The following is a 21,859-nucleotide window of genomic DNA, read 5'->3' on the forward strand; positions in this document are numbered from 1 at the left end:
CTGGATTTTCATAACTATCCTCTCACTCTAAAAACAATAAAGCCCACTAGTGTTATAGTTGTCATGCAGGGCTGGGAGGTTGCAACTCCCTAATCTCACGTTTCACCACAAGGTGGAGCTGTTGACTTAGCTCCATGTTGTGATGTAGGTTTAGTCAACAGGTTGCTCAAAAAACTGAGAAAATGTGTGTAAACACAGACAAAATGTTTATTTTCATCCATCTTTCCATCAGTATCCCTGTTCATTCAGATATATTAGCATTTTTTGCTTCTACAGCATGTACACAGTAACATAAGCACTGCATTTCATAGTGGTACTGACATTTAAACAACAATATTACAAAGACTACACCAGCATAGTCAAAAAAAAAAAAAAAAAAAACACATTTCATCAGCAAATGAACTGCTCATGGAGACAAAGAAGACTTCAAGACATTGGATTGTTGATGATAACTAATGATGATATGACACGTAGCTGAATTCAAGTTTAAGTATGAAATATAATGGGAGTAAATGCATGCATTACAAACACAGAAACATGTATTTATGTAAAGTATTGAAGAAAAGGCCTTCAGGGAATCACATATGTTGATCCGAATGATGAAACTGATGCAGCAAAACAAATCATTTATACAAAAAAATAAACAACAACAATAATAAAGAAAAATAAACAAAACAAGTGCTTGGGATTTTAATAAAAGTTTCATCTAACAACTGTACAAAAGCAATACTATATTTATATATGTATTTATGAGGGAAAAGACCAGCAAATCCTCATTTCAAAATAAAAGCTCGATCTAAGAACAGCACAAGACTCTATAATGCAGCTATTCTAAACACTGAACAAACAGCGTCACCAAAACCGGACAGATTTCCTTCACTTTGATCCACTTTAAAGTTTAAAATCTCATAAGGAATATAAATGATAATGATCCTTTTTTTTTTTTATCAGGGTTTTCTAGAAGCGGTTTCAAATTTCAATGACTTGTGATGTTGGACTGATGCAACCTCCAATTGTGACTACATGTGGAAAGTGGCTGCTGCACTTTTCAAGTATACGATTTTTGCTTCCCTCCAGACGCTTGGCGGACTACCTGAAGGAGTGTCGGAAGTGCACACTCCTTCGTTTCAGCTTCTCTGGGTTGTGGGACGCCATGTGGGAAAATTCTCGGAAGATGTCAAGGTATGTGGCGTCTCCTGGTGAAGAAAACAAACCACAAAAAGAAAAAAAAAGGATGAAAATGATGCCACTTGAGACTTGATTTCCACAGAAAGAAAAGTCTGACACACAGTCAAAACGTCTTTTATATTAAAGTGAATACAAGCAGGGAGGAAAAAACAGAAAGCAGAGGAGCCCTGGGTATGAAAAAGCCTCATGAATGGAAGGGGCAAAAACAGGCGGAGGCACTGTGAAGCTTTCCCTCTTTCAACTCTCTCAAATTCTGGGCCTTTACTTTTCATGTGGCCATGGTAACCGCTGAATCTTGGGGGAATAACAAAAGCAGTTGAACTCTTTTGTGTCCCATGAGAGCTCCCAGGCTTGGCTAATTAAAAAAAAGGGGAATGAACATTCCTGGTTTTCCCTGTTTATGTACGTGTGAGTGTGAGAAAGAGAGAGTATAAGACTTAGACTCAGTAACTTGTATTAAATGCTTATAAGGATCATTGTGCTTCCCAACCTTTTTCCTCATTAAACTAAACTGATAACCACTTACTAAGTGACATGTTTTATGTATATTTCATATTATATTCGATGCGTAACAATAAGAGCACAGAACAACTGATGAACTGTAAACAGTGAACACAACAACTGCAGGAAGTTTGTGAGCAAAATGAGCAGATTATTTCCTGTGAATATTATTTAGAGATCAGTTTTCCTGCTACTTTTAGGAACCTTTTAGACAATTCTCTGTATTTATAACAATCATACATACTTAGTGTTTTCTTCTCCCTGACGTTTGTTCTATTACCTCTTTGGTTGCTATAACTGCGTACTTTTTTTTAAATGTAGGACAATGAGATTTAGGCCTTCTGTGTATATTTCTTAAAGTTTTCTTACACCCCTTAAAATCAAGACACCCAGTGGGGGGTCCGACCCCCAGGTTGGGAACCACTGGCCCAAACGGATGAACCACTTTATGGAGTTTGTGTAAAGCCAGCGATTTGTATGAATTTTGAGCAGATTATTTCGTGTGATTATTGAGTGTTCCTGATATTTTTGATACTTTTTATACAATTCTCTGTCTGTTTTATGTTGTAAAAATATTTTTAACAGCTATTTATCTGCATTTTTTGGCAGACATAGTGTTTTCTTCTCCCTGACACTTGGCCATTGTTCTATCAGCTCTTTGGTTGTTTTAACTTCTCTAATGCAGGACAAGGCTGTTTATCAGAGGTTGACGGCCCCGTGAATATAACTTGTGTTCAGGTCTTCTTAGTTTATGTCTTAAAAAATAATCTCAACTTTTAAAATAACAATTTTATTTAGTTTCTCACAGAATTAATGTGTACATTTTTTAAGTTTTCTGACACCTCTTAAAATCAAGACGGCCTTGCAACTCCCCATGAAGCTTTGGCGACCCCTAGTGGACTACCATAATTTTACTATATACTATAAATATACTAGACTCCATCAGCTGATGAAGGCCATGAGGTGTGGCCAAAAGCTCTGGGAGAAATCTAGTAAGTGCACCTTGAGGGAATTGACCATTTTTGTCTGGGTCGGCCTGTAAATGAACACACTAAAGATTTGTTTGTGTGTTATATCATTTAAATATGCTTATAAATGCTAAATGGGGAGTTGAAGTAAAGTTAAACATTATAACTATAGAGAAACTCGAACATTAAACTCTCTCTGTGCACATTCAAACATGTCATTTACATTCAGAGTTATCCCACAATCAGTGTGTGAAGACAGAGGTTTATTAGTGCTGTTAGATGTAGTGAAAGACTGTCAAAGCGAGTGAAAGAAGACTTGGAAATGAAGCAAAGAAGCAAAGGGAGAGGTTAGTTTTTAGTCACATCTTCCATTTATTTCATTAACATATTAGAAGACACTGGGAGGAGTTATTAAACAAAAAACATAGGTACCAAACCAAACATAGATAGCAGTAGTAGCAGTGTTAATATGCACACGTACTGTATATTCAGAGACAGTTTTTACAGATAACAGTCAGAGACAGAAAAAATACAAGAAGGTTAAAAATTGCATGTTAGAAGCAAGCAGTTAAAGTGTTAATAGTTTTTAGTTTATATACACAACAGTCAAACTTGTTGACCTATACCGACTGATACACTGCAGACACATTTTACTGTACAACACATAATCCTTCAATGGCATGATGCAAAAATCATTGTTAGTAATGACATCATTCATCGAGTAAAATCTGCTTCCTGTTAAGTTTTGTAGAGTTGGCGTGTAGCTCCCACAGCTATCACACAAAGTACTGCACGCGATAAGAAAAAAGGCTGGATTCAGTGTTTTCAAAGTGCTTTGAATCTATCTCTGAAGAGAAAGCAAGAAGGGAGGAAATGAGTGAGCTGCTCTTTCTGTCACATCTGCTGCTACATCCTTAAATAAAAACAGTTCACTGCGACTGTGACTTGGTTAACTAAAGTTAGGGACTGTATTAAAATTATAAGGAAAGGAAAGAGGATGCAGATATTCTTTAACTTCTTTAATTTTCACCATTGAACAATAGCACCCTGTCTTATCCACGCTGACCTTACTATTATAAATTATATTAGCTGTGTCACACCATCCGCCTTTGATGAACCTCCTCTGCAGGAGTATAAACGGCTCCATTAAAACAGAATGGTTGCAGACAGTTGTGAGCCAGGACTCGATGGTACAAATACATCGCTGTATAGCTTCACTGATAGGTGTGGTCGGATGTTGCACCTGTAGCCACACCCAACAGTGATGTCACAGGGTCCTGGAGTACACCTGTACATCACTGCAGCGAAGGAGAGAAGTTAAACGACTGGAGGTCAGAAAAGACAAGATTTTCAGGGGTGTTAAGTTACTCTTTTAGGCTTGAACTCGTATAATTTAATGTATAATTTCACTTCATTATGTAATAACACCTGCATTTTGTAATAAACAGCTTGAACGCAATATGTAATACATTTCCCTGTGTTTTGTGCTTTTTACAAAACAAAGGAGTTGTGATGAAAAATCTAATACTATGGTTAATTATGTAATTAAAAAAACCAAAATTGATGTCTTCTAGACTCCCTTGGTGTTATAGTTGACTTTGTTATCATCCTGCAGCCAAACTCAGGGACTTCATGCCAAAGGACGACCTGGAAAAACTAATTTATGCTTTTATTTCTACTACTGCAGTGGTCTTAAGATAGGGTTTCCCTTCAAAATGCAGTTCATAAAGAGTGTAACTTCTACATTTTGTCATCACAATATGTATTAATTTATCACAAAATGTGGGGAAACGTATTACATATTGGGTGCAGACTGTTTATTACAAATTGCAGCAGATTGTGGGTGTTAATGAAGTGAATACATTTCGTTGGGTCATTACATAATGTGGTGTCATTATATAATGTGTTATTAATAGCCCAGGGCAGGGTCTTACATTTTTAAAAAAGGTTCAGGCCCCCATATGAATAATTTCTATACAGTCCCTTATAGTTAAGAAAATCCCTTTGGATTTATGGCCTACTGTGCAAAAGAAAAGGGTAAAAACACTTGCTAGCTCTCCGAAAAACTGTCTGCGGTCTTTGGTTTGAACTAAACCCCAACAGTCTATAGCATCTGTCAAAGACAAGCAACATCTTTGGAAAAATATTTCGCTTTTAGGCTAATTTTGCCACAGATTACGTTAAAAACTCATACGAGGCTGTTCGGTGCTTTAAGCAACAGTCGTGTCCAACACTTTCTGGATCACTGCCATTTACTGTCAGCAACCAAAGGGGGGGGGAATCAAAACATAAAGTACTCATCAGACCCAACTTCATTTATAGCATAAATGAGATCACTAAATACAGTTTTGGGCAGCGGCCGAGCTGCCATGTTCATTGTCACCAAGCTTTTTGCACTAAATTTATCCAGCCAATGGAAGACAGTGGGAAAGGGGTGTTCAGTCTGTTTGCATCCATTTCTGTCATGAACGTCATTTCATGCACTGTTGTCATGATTTGGCGGTATATAATACGGATATTAACATTATTCAACAATACTAAATGTCAAATATTCACATACACTGGGCACAGAAGTAAACAAAAGTAACAGGGGTTGGGAAGACCTGGGCAACATCCACCCATGCACTATAAACAAAGAACAAGTCTAATATAGGCCTAGTCGTGATACATTAGATTACCATAAACAAACATTTTAACATACAAATACTGTATATACAGCAATACATGTTAGTTTAGTGTGATTTATCAAAAAACATGTCCGTCTTCCACTGCAGTGATTATGAAACTATTGTATTGGCTCGCTTTCTCACAATGAGAATATAATACTGACACTGTGTGTGTGAGTGCTCAGCAAAATAAAATCTAACAAAATATATCCAGCTTAAAAAAATACCATCTGCATTGCTGTTAAACATAATACAAAAAATACAGATTATCTGTACTGAACTAATCATTGCACTATTGCTCTGGAAGTTTCGTTATAAATAAAAACAAAAGCGTTCGAACCTATTCAGAAAACATAAAATAAAAATGAAGGTACAACGACACAAGGGCGAAAAACTAAATTCAAAATCACTGTTGGTAAGAAAAAGTGCATAAATTCGCTTTCGATTCAACATAAAAGCTTTACTTGATGAATCTACCGATCGGTACGTTTACTCTCAGTCACAGTTATCGCAGCCTCACAGCCGCCTCACGACTACAGACCCTCAGGTTATTAAAAAAACACAGTCAGCTCAGATTGAATTGACCCTGAACAGGCAAGAAATTGGCTGCACCACCCTGTACTAGAAAATTTGGCATTATTCCCCCGACATCATCTGCACTACAAACAGTTGCGAAGTGTGAGGAGCCGCTGGTTCCAGAAGTGTTTTTTCTCTGTTCTGTGTTCCCATTTAAATTATATTCTTGATGTTACTTTACATAGAAACACGGGACTCTCCTGGATAATGTAACGGCTCTATAGCTTTATGCTACAACCTCCAGTTCTAATTATTTCTACTTCACGTCTTTTTGTTTATGGCAGACTGCTCTACGTACTACACTTCCCATAAGCCTTGGCCACCATTTCCATGGAGAAGAAACAGAATTCATCCAAAAGTGACCCAGAAATTAAAAATGAACTAGTTTAAAACATTTAATCTTTTCTACTGATAATAAATATTAATAATGATTGGAATAATGATGATTTAACAAAGACAGTTTCCTGCCGATCTAAGTTATAGAAGTGCTCCAACTGTGAGTCACATAACATTTTCTATGGTACAAATTAACAGGACTTTTACTTCCAGAACCAGCGGCGCCTGAAATAGCTCCTCCCACTTTGCACTACAATAACAACTCAGTCACATGACAATTGAATGAAATAAAAAGCAGAATTGTTGTGGCAGGTCTTTGGTTCACAGCACCCTGTACCCTCTAAAACCTCCAGATAAAAGGTCAAAGCTGTTCCCCAATACACTGCTGATGACTGTATCTGTGGTTTATTGATTGCTTGACGATAGTGCTGCTGGATTATCTTTTTAAAAAAGTGTCTAAACCTTTCTCCAGGCTGTGATTGGACTGGTGAGCACCTGACTAAGCTCGGTCAAATCTGACATCATTAAAAGGAAGTTAAAACCTGTGTGCGATCCTGAGTGAGGAGCTGACTACTGTGGACTAAAGTCAGCAGACTGAGTGCTGGGGAGAGGGACTTGAATTATTCTGGTATATCTGATGTAGAGAAGTTTATCTGGTAGTGAAAAGTCTCTTTTAGAGAAAACAAGTGGAGGAAAACAAGCTTGGAGCAGGAGATCCCCGACAGGTCTCTCTCAGTCAGTCATATGTCTACTGGCACCCCCTGCGCTGGCTTTACACTGTACTTTAACCTGACTGGATCTGATTCTAGCACTGTGCTATATTGATACAGATAAACTCCTGAATGCATTTCTTATACTGTTGCTCAGTGGGACTGCTGGTTGGGTATTGACCTGGTTGTCCGAAGGGTCCCTCCGACTCCCGCATCTCCTCATTCATCCTGGCCAGACGCAGCCTGAAGGAAAGGAGAGCAGAACAGAAGAGGAGCAGAACGTTAAAAATCAATTTTAAGCTGCAGAATAAAAAAATGTATACCAAGTATGTGTAAAAATGAACATACAGTGTGACTATGTCTGCATTGGCTTGCTGCACAGCTATACTCAAAGGGTCCTGGCCATCCTCATCACCGTCGTTCTGTGTCGCTCCTCTCTTTAGGAATAAACACACCTGCCTGAAAATAGCAGAGAAATGGAGATCAATCACAATGCACATTCATCATTTTTAAAAAGGTCTGTGCTAAATATGTCTGAAATAAAACAAATAATGAAATCTGCAATTTCAAAGAAGCTGCTGCAGACAATGGGCCTCATGCAATTGTATTCTTATCCTCAATCTCTTTTACTTTACTTATACGAGCGTCAGATTATCTTAAAGGACCAGCGTGCAGGATTTAGTCGCATCAAGCGGTGACGTTTTCTCTCTCATTTCTGACTATAAATACTCCTAAATGCTACACACCGGACCTTTAACTGCACAAACTAGTCTAATCTGTTCTGCTGCGTTTGTGGGCAAGTTTCATTCATCATCACAAAGATGTTACCAAAGAGTGAAAAGAAGAATATCGCACTGCAGTTGTGGTTGTGCTGTTAGGAATCAGCTGAGAGAAAGATTCAAACTTAGCAGTGGATCGTGGTACAGTGAGAGACATAAAGAGGGGATGGTGTTTGGTTTGGGAACAGTTTATGTGGATGGTTCTTGCTTGAGGCCCGATGTGTGTGGACAGCAAAACGTCATCAAAAGCAAATGTTTTATTGAAATGGAAACTGTGTGAGATGCTACGAATGCGGAGTAAACAGCTACGCTCTGACTCCTGACTCACCCTGTGTGTCCCAGATACGTGGCGTGATGCAGGGGGCCCCTCCCTCTCGCGTCCGTTTGGTTGACGTCAGCAGCGTTCTGGAGCAGGAACTCGCAGGCGATCAATGAACCCTAAAATAAAGTAACAACACTGGTTTGCTTCACACCGACAAACACAACATGCTGGTATTGATTTTGTCACCAGAGCCATTTCTGGTCACTGTGGTGCGATTTGGAGGGAATTGATCTTTGCATAGTCAATTATTTAATGATGTTTCAACTTTAAAACTTCTAGTCTGTGTCAACTCATCTTAAAAACACACAGTATGTCAATTAGTGTCTCTGTTATATTAATCCTGGATTTAATCATATTAGGATATTTCATTATTAATATCTGTGAATGATTCCAACATGTGTCAGTTTTTATTGACGTTCAGGTCTCATCACTATCAGAGAGATGGACTCTCTTCAGTCTCAGCATCAACAAAATACATCAGCAGCACTTTACAGATGTTTCACCAGCAAAATGTCACTGAAGCAGAAGCAAAACAACATTTTACACCTTACACCCTCTCTGATTAGTAAATATCAATAAACTTTAAACTCAATGCTAGCTACGAGATTATAACACAGGCTTAAAAATGTAAAAAATCTGAAGTGTCTAAGCCCAAACTGAGATAATCACTATGACATTATCAATCTCTAATGGTACGTTTTGGGACACAACCGTAGTCACAAACAGCCTCCTACAACCGCGCAAACACTTCTGATTGCACCTGATTAGACAAATGCTTTCTGCTCCAGGAAACATAAATAGTATCACTACTACTGCTGCTTTACAGTATCTTACAGATTGATTTGGATTGACAACAGTGAGTTTAAAGGTTTTTCTTGAGTTTCCAGAGGCAACAAGTCGAGCTGCTGTATGTAGACCTTTACTTTATGCAAATGAGTAGCAGCCAACGTGACGGCCCGTCCACTGAAACGCACCGTGGCAATACCAGAACGCATTGCACGGCGGTACATAGACAATAAATGGAAAGCGTGGACAAGTCTTTTGTTGTGTTACTAAAACATTGGGATGCACAGATATGATGCTTCCTATGTGACACAGTTCTGGTACCTCTCAGTCAGGCTGACTCACCCCAATCACAGCCTGTATGAGAGGCGTCTTTCCTTCGTCCTCGTCGTTGACTAAGTTGACATCCGCCCCGTGGGCCAGCGCTTCAGCCATGACTGGCAGGTTGCGGGCTTTTGAGGCTTTGTAGAGCAGCGCTCCGGGATGAAGGTCCCTCATGTCCTCAGGGTCTGACGTCTCCGGCTCAGCCTCCAGCTCAGCTTCACCACTCGAGTCCTCCGACACCTCGCACTCTGAGGACAGGAGAACTCATGTAAGAGGAACACAGGCAACACAGAATACATGTAGCTTCAGGACCATATTAAAGGAACCAAATTAATTCTACTATCTACTTTATTCACACAGTATATCTTGTACATAATACCTAAGGGACCATCTGTTACACATTCTTCCACTGGACTCACCCTCTGTGACACTGTCCACCACTGAGCCAAACACCAGGATGTCTGTGCTGCCATCTGTGCTGCCTCCCAACCCGCTGTCACTGCTCAGGCCTGCCGGACCAGAAGACGCCAGAACATGGACACATTAGTTACCGCTGTCTCTTTCTGGCTGATCAGTGTTGTTTAACAGGCACAGAGTCAAGGCTCGTACAGACACAAGCTAAGATTCAAGCCCCTGATCCACAATTTGGGTAAGAAACTACAGTTAAAGGCTTGAGTGTCTTGCTGTAGTGAAAACTGGCAGTTTGTCAAAATAGAGAGTTGCTTACTTCGAGGCCCAGATCCCGTGTCAAAGTAGGAGAAGAGAGAGTCCAGCTCATCGGGACAGAACAGGGAGTCTCGTCTGAACTTGGCAGCTGCTGTGAAACAAACATAGATGAAAGCAAAAGGTGAAAACAGTCTTTCTAGAAAAACAGTTTTCTAATATAACAATGACATTAGGGCCCATTGCGTAGGCCTAGCCCCAGTTTCTGCCTCTCATGTATTACCCATTATATTCAAGTCACAGCTCTAGGCTTACACTGTGCCGCTGTAATACATTAGAGGCACAAACTGGATCAAACAATGTAAACAAACAACAAACAAATAAACCACATCACTATAAAGCTCCACTCTGAACAGACATAATTTGCGATGGAGATCAATGAAAGTACCTGCGGAGAGGGTGGAAGGGGAGGTGCTTCCGGGCTCTTGTCGGTATCTTCGGCGCGTTTTAGGGACCGTGGTGGCACTGTTGTGTCTCCGACACTTCTTCACGCTCCACCGCCGCTCCGACTTCCTCTCTCCGTTGATGAGTATCTCCGTGGAGCCCAGCTTCTTCAGGAATTTCTTCTCTACATACTTTGCCTTAATCCAAGCCTCCTTCTCCTGCCTGTAGGAGGACCACACAACACATGACGGACTTGTTGCGTTCAAAAGTAACAGACTTAAATCATGTATGAGAATATATTTATAGTCTATACAGTTAAGTTCATTCGATAAATTCCTACCTTGAACTGGACGGCAGTGGTTTCTTTAGACCTTGCTCTTGGTACGAGCCTTCGTAGATGTGGTTGATGACACTGTTTCCAAGCTCACACATTAACTACAAAGCAAAGACAGGAGACAAAATGCTTATTTATTGTCGAGAGTTAGAAGATTTAAACTGCTCTCAGATCTGTCCTTTAAATATGAAGCAAAAGCCAGAACAGATAGCTTAGCTTAGCATAAAACATGGTAAACTGGCTTCTGCTGAAGCTACCAAATTAACATGATATTTTATTTTGTTTAATCCTATCAACTTGCAAAATGTCAAACTATTCCTTTAGTGCAACAGTATTAACTGCCTCATTCTCCAGACGCTGCTGGGACAAACTGTACCTTTAATAATTCTGGTTCCCATGAGTCCAGTGTGAGTGAGCGAACCTTCGAACAGTGAACCCCGAGACTCCTGAAACAAAAACACATTTCAAGTTAAAGTCATTTATGTTCTGTAGGCAAACAAATTTAGAGCTGAAAGTGAAAGAATTATACTTTGTTATGACTTTAAGGCAACAGATGGCGGCCAACACAAGAAACCAGAGTATCTTATATTATTTCTAAGTTTTACAAATGAATCATTCACCATGTTGTTGTATGGTGACCTGGTCTGAATAGCTGCGAGTGATCTAAAATCACAAGTGTTATCCTGAAGGAAATGAGAGAAGCCGCTCCTAATGTAATGCAAATCACTAAGTTCCACCGATGAAGCTGTCTGATATCCAGGCAACAGTGATACTGCGCTTCTCCCCCTCGTCGCCCTGCATTGTAACAAAGAAGCCATGTCTGATCTCACTGTGAGAGGACGAGCCCCAAAAGAGGGTCATGAATATTCAACAGGAACACACACACACACACACACACACACACACACACACACACACGGGGGATGTGGTTCGTGATTACATAAGCAGTGATAACTGTAACTTAAAAATAACACACATGAGCCCGGCGCATTGATCTGCATGATGACAGGATGTGTTTATCCGCAGCATGATACCTTCACTCAACGGCATTACATCATATTCACCATGATCTGACACTGAATTGAACCATTCAACGGCGTGTTCACTGTGTGTGTCTGTCTCAGCTCCGCATCCGTCTCACTCCCTCCCCCTCAATGAAAAAAACCTCCATCAAATCCAATAAGCAACATACTGCACTTTAATCCCATCAGCGGTGTGTGTGTGTGTGGCAGATCGTGCTCGGTGACTTTAGCAGCGCATGTGAGGCCAAAGTAACAGACTGCTGGCACCACTCTCGAAAACGGTGGAATTCTCTTAAAGTGAACCGTCTCTCAAAAAAACGTGTTTTGCCAGTAGCTTCGTGCAAGGGGAGCTGCATGTCTCTGTGCTCCCCTTACCCCTAATTTTAAACATGTTGTATGAGCGTTTGTGAATTTAAGAATTCGGCGAGATGCACTCAAAGGGATCTAAATTAAAGCCTCAGCGCACATAGACACAGCAGATGCTGAAGAGGGCATGGTCGTAGCTTTAAAAACGCACTCTCAAGGTTTAGTTTTTAATTTTAAAAACAAAAGCTAGTTGTTCTTACCTGCTATGGATTACGCTTTAACCCTGAACACCCCTTGTTGTAAAATACACGTCCTTTGCATCTAAAAACACTGTTATATTTTATCTTTGTCTTCTTATAGTATGGTCTTTTGATGCTATTGATGGACATTTTATAGTCGCCTTTCTAACTCACACTCTGGTTCTTTCAACATCTCTTGTTTAATGGACTAATCGTAGTATGTTTTTTTGGTTGTTATTAATGTCGAGCATGTACATATGTAGTTACTGTGATAGATTCAAATATTTGAGTTTTTATATATTTGTTGCATTAACACTGGGTGGTGTGGTAGTCAATAGAGGCTTGTTGCAGTGGGCCCAACAGGTTGCATCCCTCCTACCCGCCTTAAGTATTTTCTTTATACATGGACGTATAATCTAACCTTGTGTTGTGTTCTGTATTTGACTGATTTAAAGTTTTATCTCAAAAATGTAGTTATTTGACCGACTGACCTAAATTCCATGACTTTGTCCCAAGGGATACCAACAGACAATTCGTTCTGGGAAGGTGAAATGTTCCTGAATGTGGGGTGTGGATATGTGGGGGTATGCATGTTTCTTTAGTATGATAATTAGGCACAAACGGTATTGTTATTAGGAGTATTGTTTGACTAAATGGCTGGTGATTGGGATGCATATTTTTTGCATGATAAGTAGAGAGCATAACAGCTGTCAGGCGTATGAAGTATCCTATCAGGGAAATTCGCAGATCAGAATATATGCAAGGCAAGCCAAACCCATGGGGATTCAAGTGTGGGTGAGAACTGGAATCTCTGGCATGATGTGTGACGTCTACAAAGGAAAAATAAAAGAAACGGATCTGAACTTGGATTGTCAGGTGATCTTGTGATGAAGGCGGGCTTCCCAATCCAGAAGGTCAGAACTACAAAATCTGTGCAAACTCTTCACCTGTGTTCCATTATTAGTGAAACTCCTTGCCTGAGTTTAACACTTGTTTGTATGGGAACAGCCAGGCGGCCTACCCTACTGTAACCGTGAGACGGAAGAGCTTGAAGAAAAGGAGATGAAGCTATACGTCGTGGAGGAATCAACATTGTGCTGTCAAATGGTATGACAACAGGGCCGTCACACATCCTTTGCTTGAACTGAACCTGTGCAGAAGATTCAACGCTGGGACAAAGCCACCAGAACCTACATTGAAGTTGAGAGGCCTTACATTGTTGGTGAGTACATGGGGGATGGATTTGTTGGCTCATTTACAGCCAAATATTAGTTCCCCATCAAATCCGTCGCTGGTACATGTACATCTTCTGGCAACCATCATCTCGCTGTGGTCAATGCATGGCTCCTCTACAAGCGGGACTGCAAAGCTCTCAAGATGTCTAGCAAAGAGACAATGAACAGGAGACAGTTTCAGGCACAGCTACATCCTCTCTGGTGAACACAACACTTGAACTCCAGAGAGATGACCATCTTCAGGCAAAGGAGCCCAGCATCACAGACAGTGACATGACCTTGAATGCTCAGAAGAGACCATCCAAGAGATGTGCTTAATTGGATGTACCAGTAGACATTTCCCAGGAAAGACAGGGGTGCAGACACTGCAATAAAGGATACACCAACACCAATGCAGCAAGTGTGTGTTGCCTTTGCTTTTCAGAGGACAAGAACTGTTTTTGGGACTTTCCACATGAGTCGTCATGAAGAAAAAAGGAATGGTTGCTAAAAAGCTGTTTATTGTTTAACAGTTTTTTTAATAAATGACTTCTAAAATATGACTAATGTGTGATTAGTATTAATGTTATATACCTTTATGGGGCTAAGTAAGCAATCAACCCTGCTAATTAACCCGTAGTTGTTCTGGGTTGTGTTCAGACAACATGGTACAAATACGAAATTCTGCTCCAAGCCATGTTGCATATTACAACATTCCATAAACTTACATAAACATATTTTTAAAAACTCTTATTTCTGCATAAGGCCTAATACAAAACATCTAAGGTAAAATATTTTTAAAGTTTTAATTTGGGTCTTCTTAAATAATCAATGAAATGAGGCAGTAGAAACACCACTGCTTTCCTTATTCGTAGGGTGAAGAAACAGATGTAATTTTAAAAAATTTTTTAAGGGAAAACCCATATCAGATTTATGTCTGGAGGGGATCTAATAATAATCTACAAAGTAACGCCAGAAATCAGATAAATGTAATGAAGTAGAAATAGCAGAAAATGGAAATACTCAAGCAAGAACCTCCAAACTGTCCAAACCTTCAGTAAATGTTCCTCTATTCATCACTAGCATGTGGTTAGGATCGTTTGCCACAGTCAGGATTCCTCTTGGGCTTTTTTTCTCTTTTAGATTAATCTGAGAAATATAAGTGTTTGTCTGGACTCTACCTGTGGATGCCGGAGCACTCGATACACAGCAGGATGCCCAGGTTGATGGAGGCCCAGCGAGGGTCGGCCTGGCCGCAGTCACAGCACTGCTCGTTCCCCGGCAGACACTGGATCCGCTGCAGGATGGTCTCCCCTCGGACGCTGCGCTCCCGGGGCTCACTGGCCGAATCAATACTGCTGGTGGACGGAGAGGCTGTTCTGTCCAGATGCTAAATATAAAACACACACTTTCATTAGGATCACAAAATGCCACATCAATAGGTGTAGTCTGTGTTATGCAGATGCTCTCTTTATGTCTCTTTTGTAGTACAATTACAAGATATTATTAGTGAGGTTTAGACGTGCTGGTAGATAGATTTTTTTTACACTTGTGTAGAGCCAGACTAGCTGTTTATCTCCATTTCCAGTCATTATATTAAGTTAAGCTAAGCTAAGGTAATCATCTGCTGGCTGTAGTTTCATATTTACGTATTTACAGATATGAGAAAGGTTTCAATTTTCTCATCTAACTCTGGGCAAGAAAGCAAATACGTGTATTTCCCACAATGTTCAACTGCTCCTGTAATGTTGTAGTAAGTCTAGGTGGAGCTATTTACATCTATAGCAATAGATAGCATATAGTGTACAGTACAGGATTTCCCTCTTAAATGTAAAAGTATAAAGTAGCATAAAATGGAAAAAGTCTAATGAAGTACCTCATAATTATACTTCAGTACAGTACTTTAAATAAATGTATCCACCACTGCAACGATACATTCAAATCAAACCTTGTACGCGCTTTATAACCCTTTAACTCACCTCGATATAGTAGGTGTCTGGACTCTCTCTGTAGGCTGAGGCAATGCTAGCTTGAACCGCCTGAATCCACGCTTGTCTTAGTTTCTCAGACTCAGCCTGAAGCATACAGCTCCTGTAAAACAATCAAAGAAGAATTGACTAATCATAATTTACCTTCTATACAGATCTGCATAATTTCACGTGACATGCTAAACCAACACTGTATTAAAAAAGGAAAGATTTCTTCTGCATATTCACAAATTTCACATAATATTCATTCTTCGTTTCTTATCTGCTGTGTTACATCTGGAGCTGCTGTAACAAGTGAATTTCCCAAGTTTGGGATCAATAAAGTCTATTTTATCTTATCTTAGATACTGAAGCATCATATTTGCTTACCTCAGTGTTTTAGAAATTAATCAAAATAAAATATCTCATGCGAATTTTGCAGTAAATGTGATCAGAAGATGAAGACGAGATGTATTGGTTTTCTGAACTGAAACGAGACGTGTGAAGTGCAGTAAACTGATGTCTATACAACTACGGCATGTTAACATCTGCTAATTAGCACTAAACACAAAGTACAGCTGAGTGCGATGGGAGCATCATTAGTTTTGCATATATCTGGTAATAAACTTGAGAATTAGACTAATTAAAACTTTGACCTGATGATGGCGCTGGATTAAAACTGAAGGGATCACCAAAACATGAATCAAAATCACATGGTAACCCCTGCAGTAGTTAAGTCTTACTTGGAGGGGGAGACGACCTCGAAGCAGAACCTCCTCTCGATGTCCTCACATGGTTTAACGGAGCACAGCCGGAGGTCTTCCACCACCACCGTCAGCGAATCCTGCGAACACACAAACAACTTCTCATTTCTCTGCTTATCAACAGCCCCAGCACAACGTAAATATAACACAGCTGTTCCCCCCCGCCCCCCATGATAAGACAGTTTTCCCTGCCAGCTGGAAGCTTCCTGACCATTAGATATTTACACACACACACACACACACACAGACACAGACACAAACACACTGATGGCAAGCCGAGAATTGAAAATGACCTGAAAACCGCACTGTCGGCTCCAGATCGAGCACTCAGATGCAGAGATCTTTTGACTCACAAACACTCAGTTGTTGAGGGATGATGGATTTTTTAGTGAAGATCAAAAACATTGAACGCCACCCCCCATTAAAGTGCACTTAACCTCTCAGAACCCAGTTTACCTGGGGGGAAAGCTAATAGCTCAAGGATATATAAGGACTTACCTTGAGCTTCTTCTGATAGACCAGCTGACTGTTCTGTATGGAGAACCACCGTCTGGAGAGAGAGAGAGAGAGAGAGAGAGAGAGAGAGAGAGAGAGAGAGAGAGAGAGAGAGAGAGAAGGGGACATAAATAAAAACTTGTTTTAGATGGATTTTCGTTCCAATTCTCAGTGTGATCAAGGACGGGTAAAAGCTTTGAGTGAAATGGGTTTCGCCATATCGTGACCATGTGAGATGAATTTATTACATCGCTTCACATCATAGTCACAGTAACCCGGAGGAACCTGCCACAGAGGGACAGAAATAGGCTGACGGATCTGCCAGAATGAGAAACCGAGGAAAGAGCATGCACAGTAATCTTCTGATAACATTATAATACACATTATATTAGAATGTATTGTCTGATTTATGTCAGTATATAATAATTTTACAAATATCTTGTTTTAATATTGTAAAAATTGGATTATTCGAGACAACTGCACCCCAACCTCACCCCCTCCTTGTCAACAGGAAGTGTAACATTGCCATGAAGTAGCTGTGGGTGCTTTTTGCCCATATTGTTTAATTTCAGCCAATTAGCAGCATTAAAAGTATGCCGAATTAGCTATTCGCAGATCATGTTTGCAATGCACACGTGGATGTACGGACAAATATCAGTGGATTACTTGGATGCTGAGGAAAACTTAAAAACATGATGATTCTTAGGCAAGTTCTGGATTTATAAGGAAGACTATAAATAGCTCCTCATTTTCCTATTCATTTCTCATAATTCCTCAACACACTACTGTATATTCCCTGTTTTTTAAGTATAACTCTATGTAACTTATGGTAATGCTAAAGCCACACAAAGTGTTTTACCATCAATTCACTGTATATACCAATGTGATATATTCCAGTATATAGAGATGTTTTGAGCATCCTTAGTTACCTGTTCCAGGTCTTAAAGGCATTGCTGGCCCTCTTGAACAAGTAGCCCTCCATCACCACACCATTGGGAGCGTCCACGTTGAACTCCACCTTAGAGTCGTCATACGAAAAGTCCTGGAGGAGAAGAGAAAGAGAGAAGCTTAAAATGAACCCTGGCTGTCACACAAAAGCTCAACAGACCAGCTGATTGTTGGCAGGATCTTTTTCCAAACAGGAAACAAAACCCCTCGTCTGTTTTCGGTAGTGAAGCGGTTGCATTTGTGCCGTTTCCTGGAATACCAGTAGCATTCGACGCGCTCTGTACTGTACATGCAGTCCATAAACCGACCAAATCATCCTACACTGTGCGATCATGTAGAAACGGTCACGTGTTAATCCATGTATGCATAGGAGTAGCATGCCATCTTCCTGTGTGGCACACTGGGGCATTTTATAACTCAACAGATGTGAGCGTGACGCAAATTATTACATAAGCAGAGAGTATGATTCATGTGAAATTACCCTCTAACCTTTTGACTTACAACATGACACCTAGCACTTAAATGCTAGCCAACAGAAAGAGGTACACAAGTACTTAGAGCTTAGGGGAGAGTCATACCTAAAATTGAAGGGTTTTAGTGTCACCAGTGTTTTCATGTTTCATGTTAAAGAATGGAAGAGTGACTCAGTATGTCCCGAGACTGCTTAGAGGCTACATCTCAGAAGTAATGTAATATGCAGTGGGGACAGAACATTAACTTACCCAAAATTTAATTTCAACATCGCATGCATGCAGCTTCGAGAAGAGACCAGACGCAGTCTCCCCACCGGAGCCAATTTAGGTTGCAAGCTTAAAACGCAGAGAGATGTATCCGACATACACACATCTTCACTCGCTCTCCTGTTTCATAACAGGGTGTGTGTGTGTGTGTGTGTATGTGTGCTCGCAGCAACTCCCAGCACACCATTAACTACTTACTGCATGTTTGAATAATAGAAGGATTCACTGCTCTCCACATATCACCAGTTTAACTTGTACACATATGAAAAAACACATGAGAGGCACACTGTTTTAGTAATGGACCTTCATCAGGCATCAAATTTACAAGACTTACACTAAATATAATACAGTCCCAGTTTGTTACATTAATAATTAACAAAATAAATATCTTTTATACAAATAGATTCTTTTAACTACCAAAGACTGGATAGGCAATACAAAATAAAAAGGATTTACAAGCAGAAAATGGTTTAAAAAAAAGGTTTAGGGAGGCAATAAGCAGTCCAAGTTTCATAACGAATCTGTCAATATTTTAACAACTTTAAGGAAAAACAGATTATACCTATATTAATAAAGAAAACTACCACCGAATAAATTGCTGTAACAAAGTGAATAGTCGAATACAACATAAAATATCAAGTCAATATTCAAAGAATATGCAAGAATTCAACCTTTTTACCCCACATGACTGCATTTTCCTCTGCCCCTGTCCACCAGCGTGCATTAGAAAACACTTATTTTAACATGTACACATGCACATACAGCATGTCACTGAGTGTTACGCCTGGGAACAGGCATTTTCAGATTTTAATGGGACTGTGCTGAGTAGGCAGGGAATCAGGAAGAGACAAATAAAGAGAGTGAAAGCATATGTTGTGCCTTTAACAGTGAAACCTTAAAAAACAAACTACTGTCAGAGCAATACAACTTCTCTAAAGCCATGAAAAAAAAAACCTCATAATCATTCCTAGATACTAAAGTAACAAACAACCAATGTAATGAAAATCAACCCACCAAACTCTGGTCCCACCGGCAAAAGATCTTCATTTTCAAACGTTTAGTGTGTTCCAACAACATTGAAAAGCACAAAAAAAGGCCAAAACCTTCAAAAAAATAACCGAGATCAGCTCCTGAAACCTCTCAGAGTAGAAGCATCTCCACTGTCTGAGAGCTGCACCTCTCACAGCGGAGGCTAACGCGTTGTGTCGCTGCAGCTCAGTGCGCAATTCCAGCACCGACATGTGTGTCCTCCACTACAGCCACCTGCCTGCTGCCCTGTGAGCCTCAGGATTACGACTAATTACCATACAGCTGCCAATGTATCCATGGCAGGGTGCTGTGGAAGAATAGCCGACGACACTGGCGCAGTACTGTAGCTGCTCTTGACCCAAAGAAAAGCAGGCTGCTTTGACACCACAGTGTCTGGGTCTGCTTCAGTTTTCCAAGTCCCTAAACACACCTCCCTCGCTGAGGAAGGTGGGAGTTTCAGTCCCCTGCTGACCCACAGGAATCTCTCTGGCAGGCTGCCCAGATCACCAAACAAACACGACTTACAGCTTGATTTAACGTCTACAATGACAACAGCTCCCGCTCACAACTGCAATCCCTGCAACGCAAATATCAAACCTGCGAGAAGTCGACGCAGCTTACCTTGTCAGATGAAGAGTTTCTTTTGAATATAACATCACAAACATAGGAGGCAACACTGAACAAGATGTGCACTGGGTGGTACTCTGCAATCTCTCAAGCCTACAACAAAGACCATCTATTTTTAATGATGCACAACGTCACACAGACAGAAACTGAACATCAGTGAATTATTGAACAAGCAGGGAAACAGAGACTTCCAAATGTTTGGAGCAAATACGTAAATTGTTGTGGAGCAGCAGGAATAAAAAACGCAGACTGGAACAGTGAGAACAGTCAGTCTGCATTCTCAGTTAAAGCTGCTGGAAGTCCGTCCCAGCCACTATTAGAGAGCTGAACACATACGGCATATTCAAAGCTTGTTTAAAGAAAAGTCTGTCAGCACTAAAACTCATCTGCATGTTGCTGTCCTCAGTCTGTCTGAACTTCCCTTGCTGCCTGCTGTCACCTGTCCCTATCTTGCTATCAGCAGAGTAGGCTTATTTTAACATGTACACATGCACATACAGCATGTCACCGAGCGTTACGCCTGGGAACAGGCATTTTCAGATTTTAATGGGACTGTGCTGAGTAGGCAGGGAATCAGGAAGGGACAAATAAAGAGAGTAAGTGAGAGCATATGTTGTGACTTTAACAGTGAAACCTTAAAAAACAAACTACTGTCAGAGCAATACAACCACTGTAAAGCCATGAAAAAAAGCTCAGACATAATCATTGCTAGACACTAAAGTAACAAACAACCAATGTAATTAAAATCAACCCACCAAACTCTGGTCCCACCGGCAAAAGATCTTCATTTTCAAACGTTAAGTGTGTTCCAACAACATTGAAAAGCACAAAAAAAGGCCAAAACCTTTAAAATGTACCTGCGTGCATGTATTTAATTGTGGTTTTGTATTTACTGTGTCATATTGATGTATACTGTGCATGCTTGTCATGTCTTTGTTGCCATATATACCCAGTATTACTACTAACATTAATACATTTTATTGTTTGGAGTGTTTTTGCCCCATGAGTCTGTATTGCATGTTTTAAATAGTACCTGAAAATCTAGAATAAATGGTGTCTTCTATTTAAATTAATATTCTAATTTATTTTTTATTATTGTTCTGCATTGTTATAAATTAACTTAATGTACTTAATTGTAATTCTAATCTTATATACAGTTTTTTAGTTTTTTAACTTTATAACATCTGTCCTGGGACTACAGTTGAAAAAATAGCCTCTTGGCTAACAAATAAATACATAAATGCAGACAATATGTCCTGATGCTTCATCCACCTGCTGCTGTACTTAAGTAAGCATACAGGCTATTCTGCAGCGCTCTAACGCCAAATGGTGAGCCCAGTTGGTAGCACTGATTACTACGTCCGTCTAATGTGATGTGTTTGTTCATCCTTCTGTGTCTCATTATCACCGAAGTCTTTCATCTGTTACAGACCGGCTTTGCACCTTCATCCCATCCTGCTGCACATACCTTCCTGACATCTGCTTCAACTAATCCTCAACAGACGTCACTACGACGTTACAACATCTCGGAAGTCCTTTCAAATACAATCCCGCCATGAGACACTCATCCTAATAACTTAGTCCACAGTCTCCTGTAATTGATTTATTGTGCTAGTGGTGATCAGACAGGCTCAAGTTAACTAAAGATTAAATTAAAAAATTTGATTTAGCAACAGATCGATGGCTACCCGAGTCCCTGGCAGCACTATTGTAACACAGTTCTTTCCCTGTGGTGGAAACACGACTTTCTCCGACTCCTCTAATGAGCTGCGCTGGAATGCATAACAAAGTGTTGAGAATGAGGAGATTCAGAAAGCCAGCATTCAAAGAAAAAAAAACGTGTGATGTGACGTTTCAGTCTTTGGCCTCACGTAATGACGGCCCAGGGCTGAAATGTCATGTGTTAACGAGTGA

General features: G+C 40.1%; 1 protein-coding gene across 1 annotated transcript in view; it reads right to left on the minus strand.

The window, feature by feature from the left end:
* Positions 1–185: 185 nt before the first annotated feature.
* acap3a (ArfGAP with coiled-coil, ankyrin repeat and PH domains 3a) overlaps positions 186–21,859 on the minus strand; it is a 72,162-nt gene continuing 50,488 nt past the window's right edge. The window contains exons 11-25 of the mRNA XM_051424213.1: positions 17,531–17,643; positions 16,605–16,656; positions 16,086–16,186; positions 15,355–15,466; positions 14,557–14,765; positions 10,971–11,040; positions 10,601–10,695; positions 10,265–10,482; positions 9,881–9,970; positions 9,573–9,662; positions 9,175–9,401; positions 8,053–8,162; positions 7,294–7,404; positions 7,127–7,188; positions 186–1,196 (exon numbers count right to left, since the gene is read on the minus strand). Of these exons, the coding sequence (XP_051280173.1) occupies positions 1,090–1,196; positions 7,127–7,188; positions 7,294–7,404; positions 8,053–8,162; positions 9,175–9,401; positions 9,573–9,662; positions 9,881–9,970; positions 10,265–10,482; positions 10,601–10,695; positions 10,971–11,040; positions 14,557–14,765; positions 15,355–15,466; positions 16,086–16,186; positions 16,605–16,656; positions 17,531–17,643 (1,767 nt within the window). The 3' untranslated portion in view covers positions 186–1,089. The remainder of the gene's footprint in view (positions 1,197–7,126; positions 7,189–7,293; positions 7,405–8,052; positions 8,163–9,174; positions 9,402–9,572; positions 9,663–9,880; positions 9,971–10,264; positions 10,483–10,600; positions 10,696–10,970; positions 11,041–14,556; positions 14,766–15,354; positions 15,467–16,085; positions 16,187–16,604; positions 16,657–17,530; positions 17,644–21,859) is intronic.

The sequence above is a fragment of the Dicentrarchus labrax genome, unplaced genomic scaffold (assembly GCF_905237075.1).
Source record: "Dicentrarchus labrax unplaced genomic scaffold, dlabrax2021, whole genome shotgun sequence".
NCBI lineage: Eukaryota > Metazoa > Chordata > Actinopteri > Moronidae > Dicentrarchus > Dicentrarchus labrax.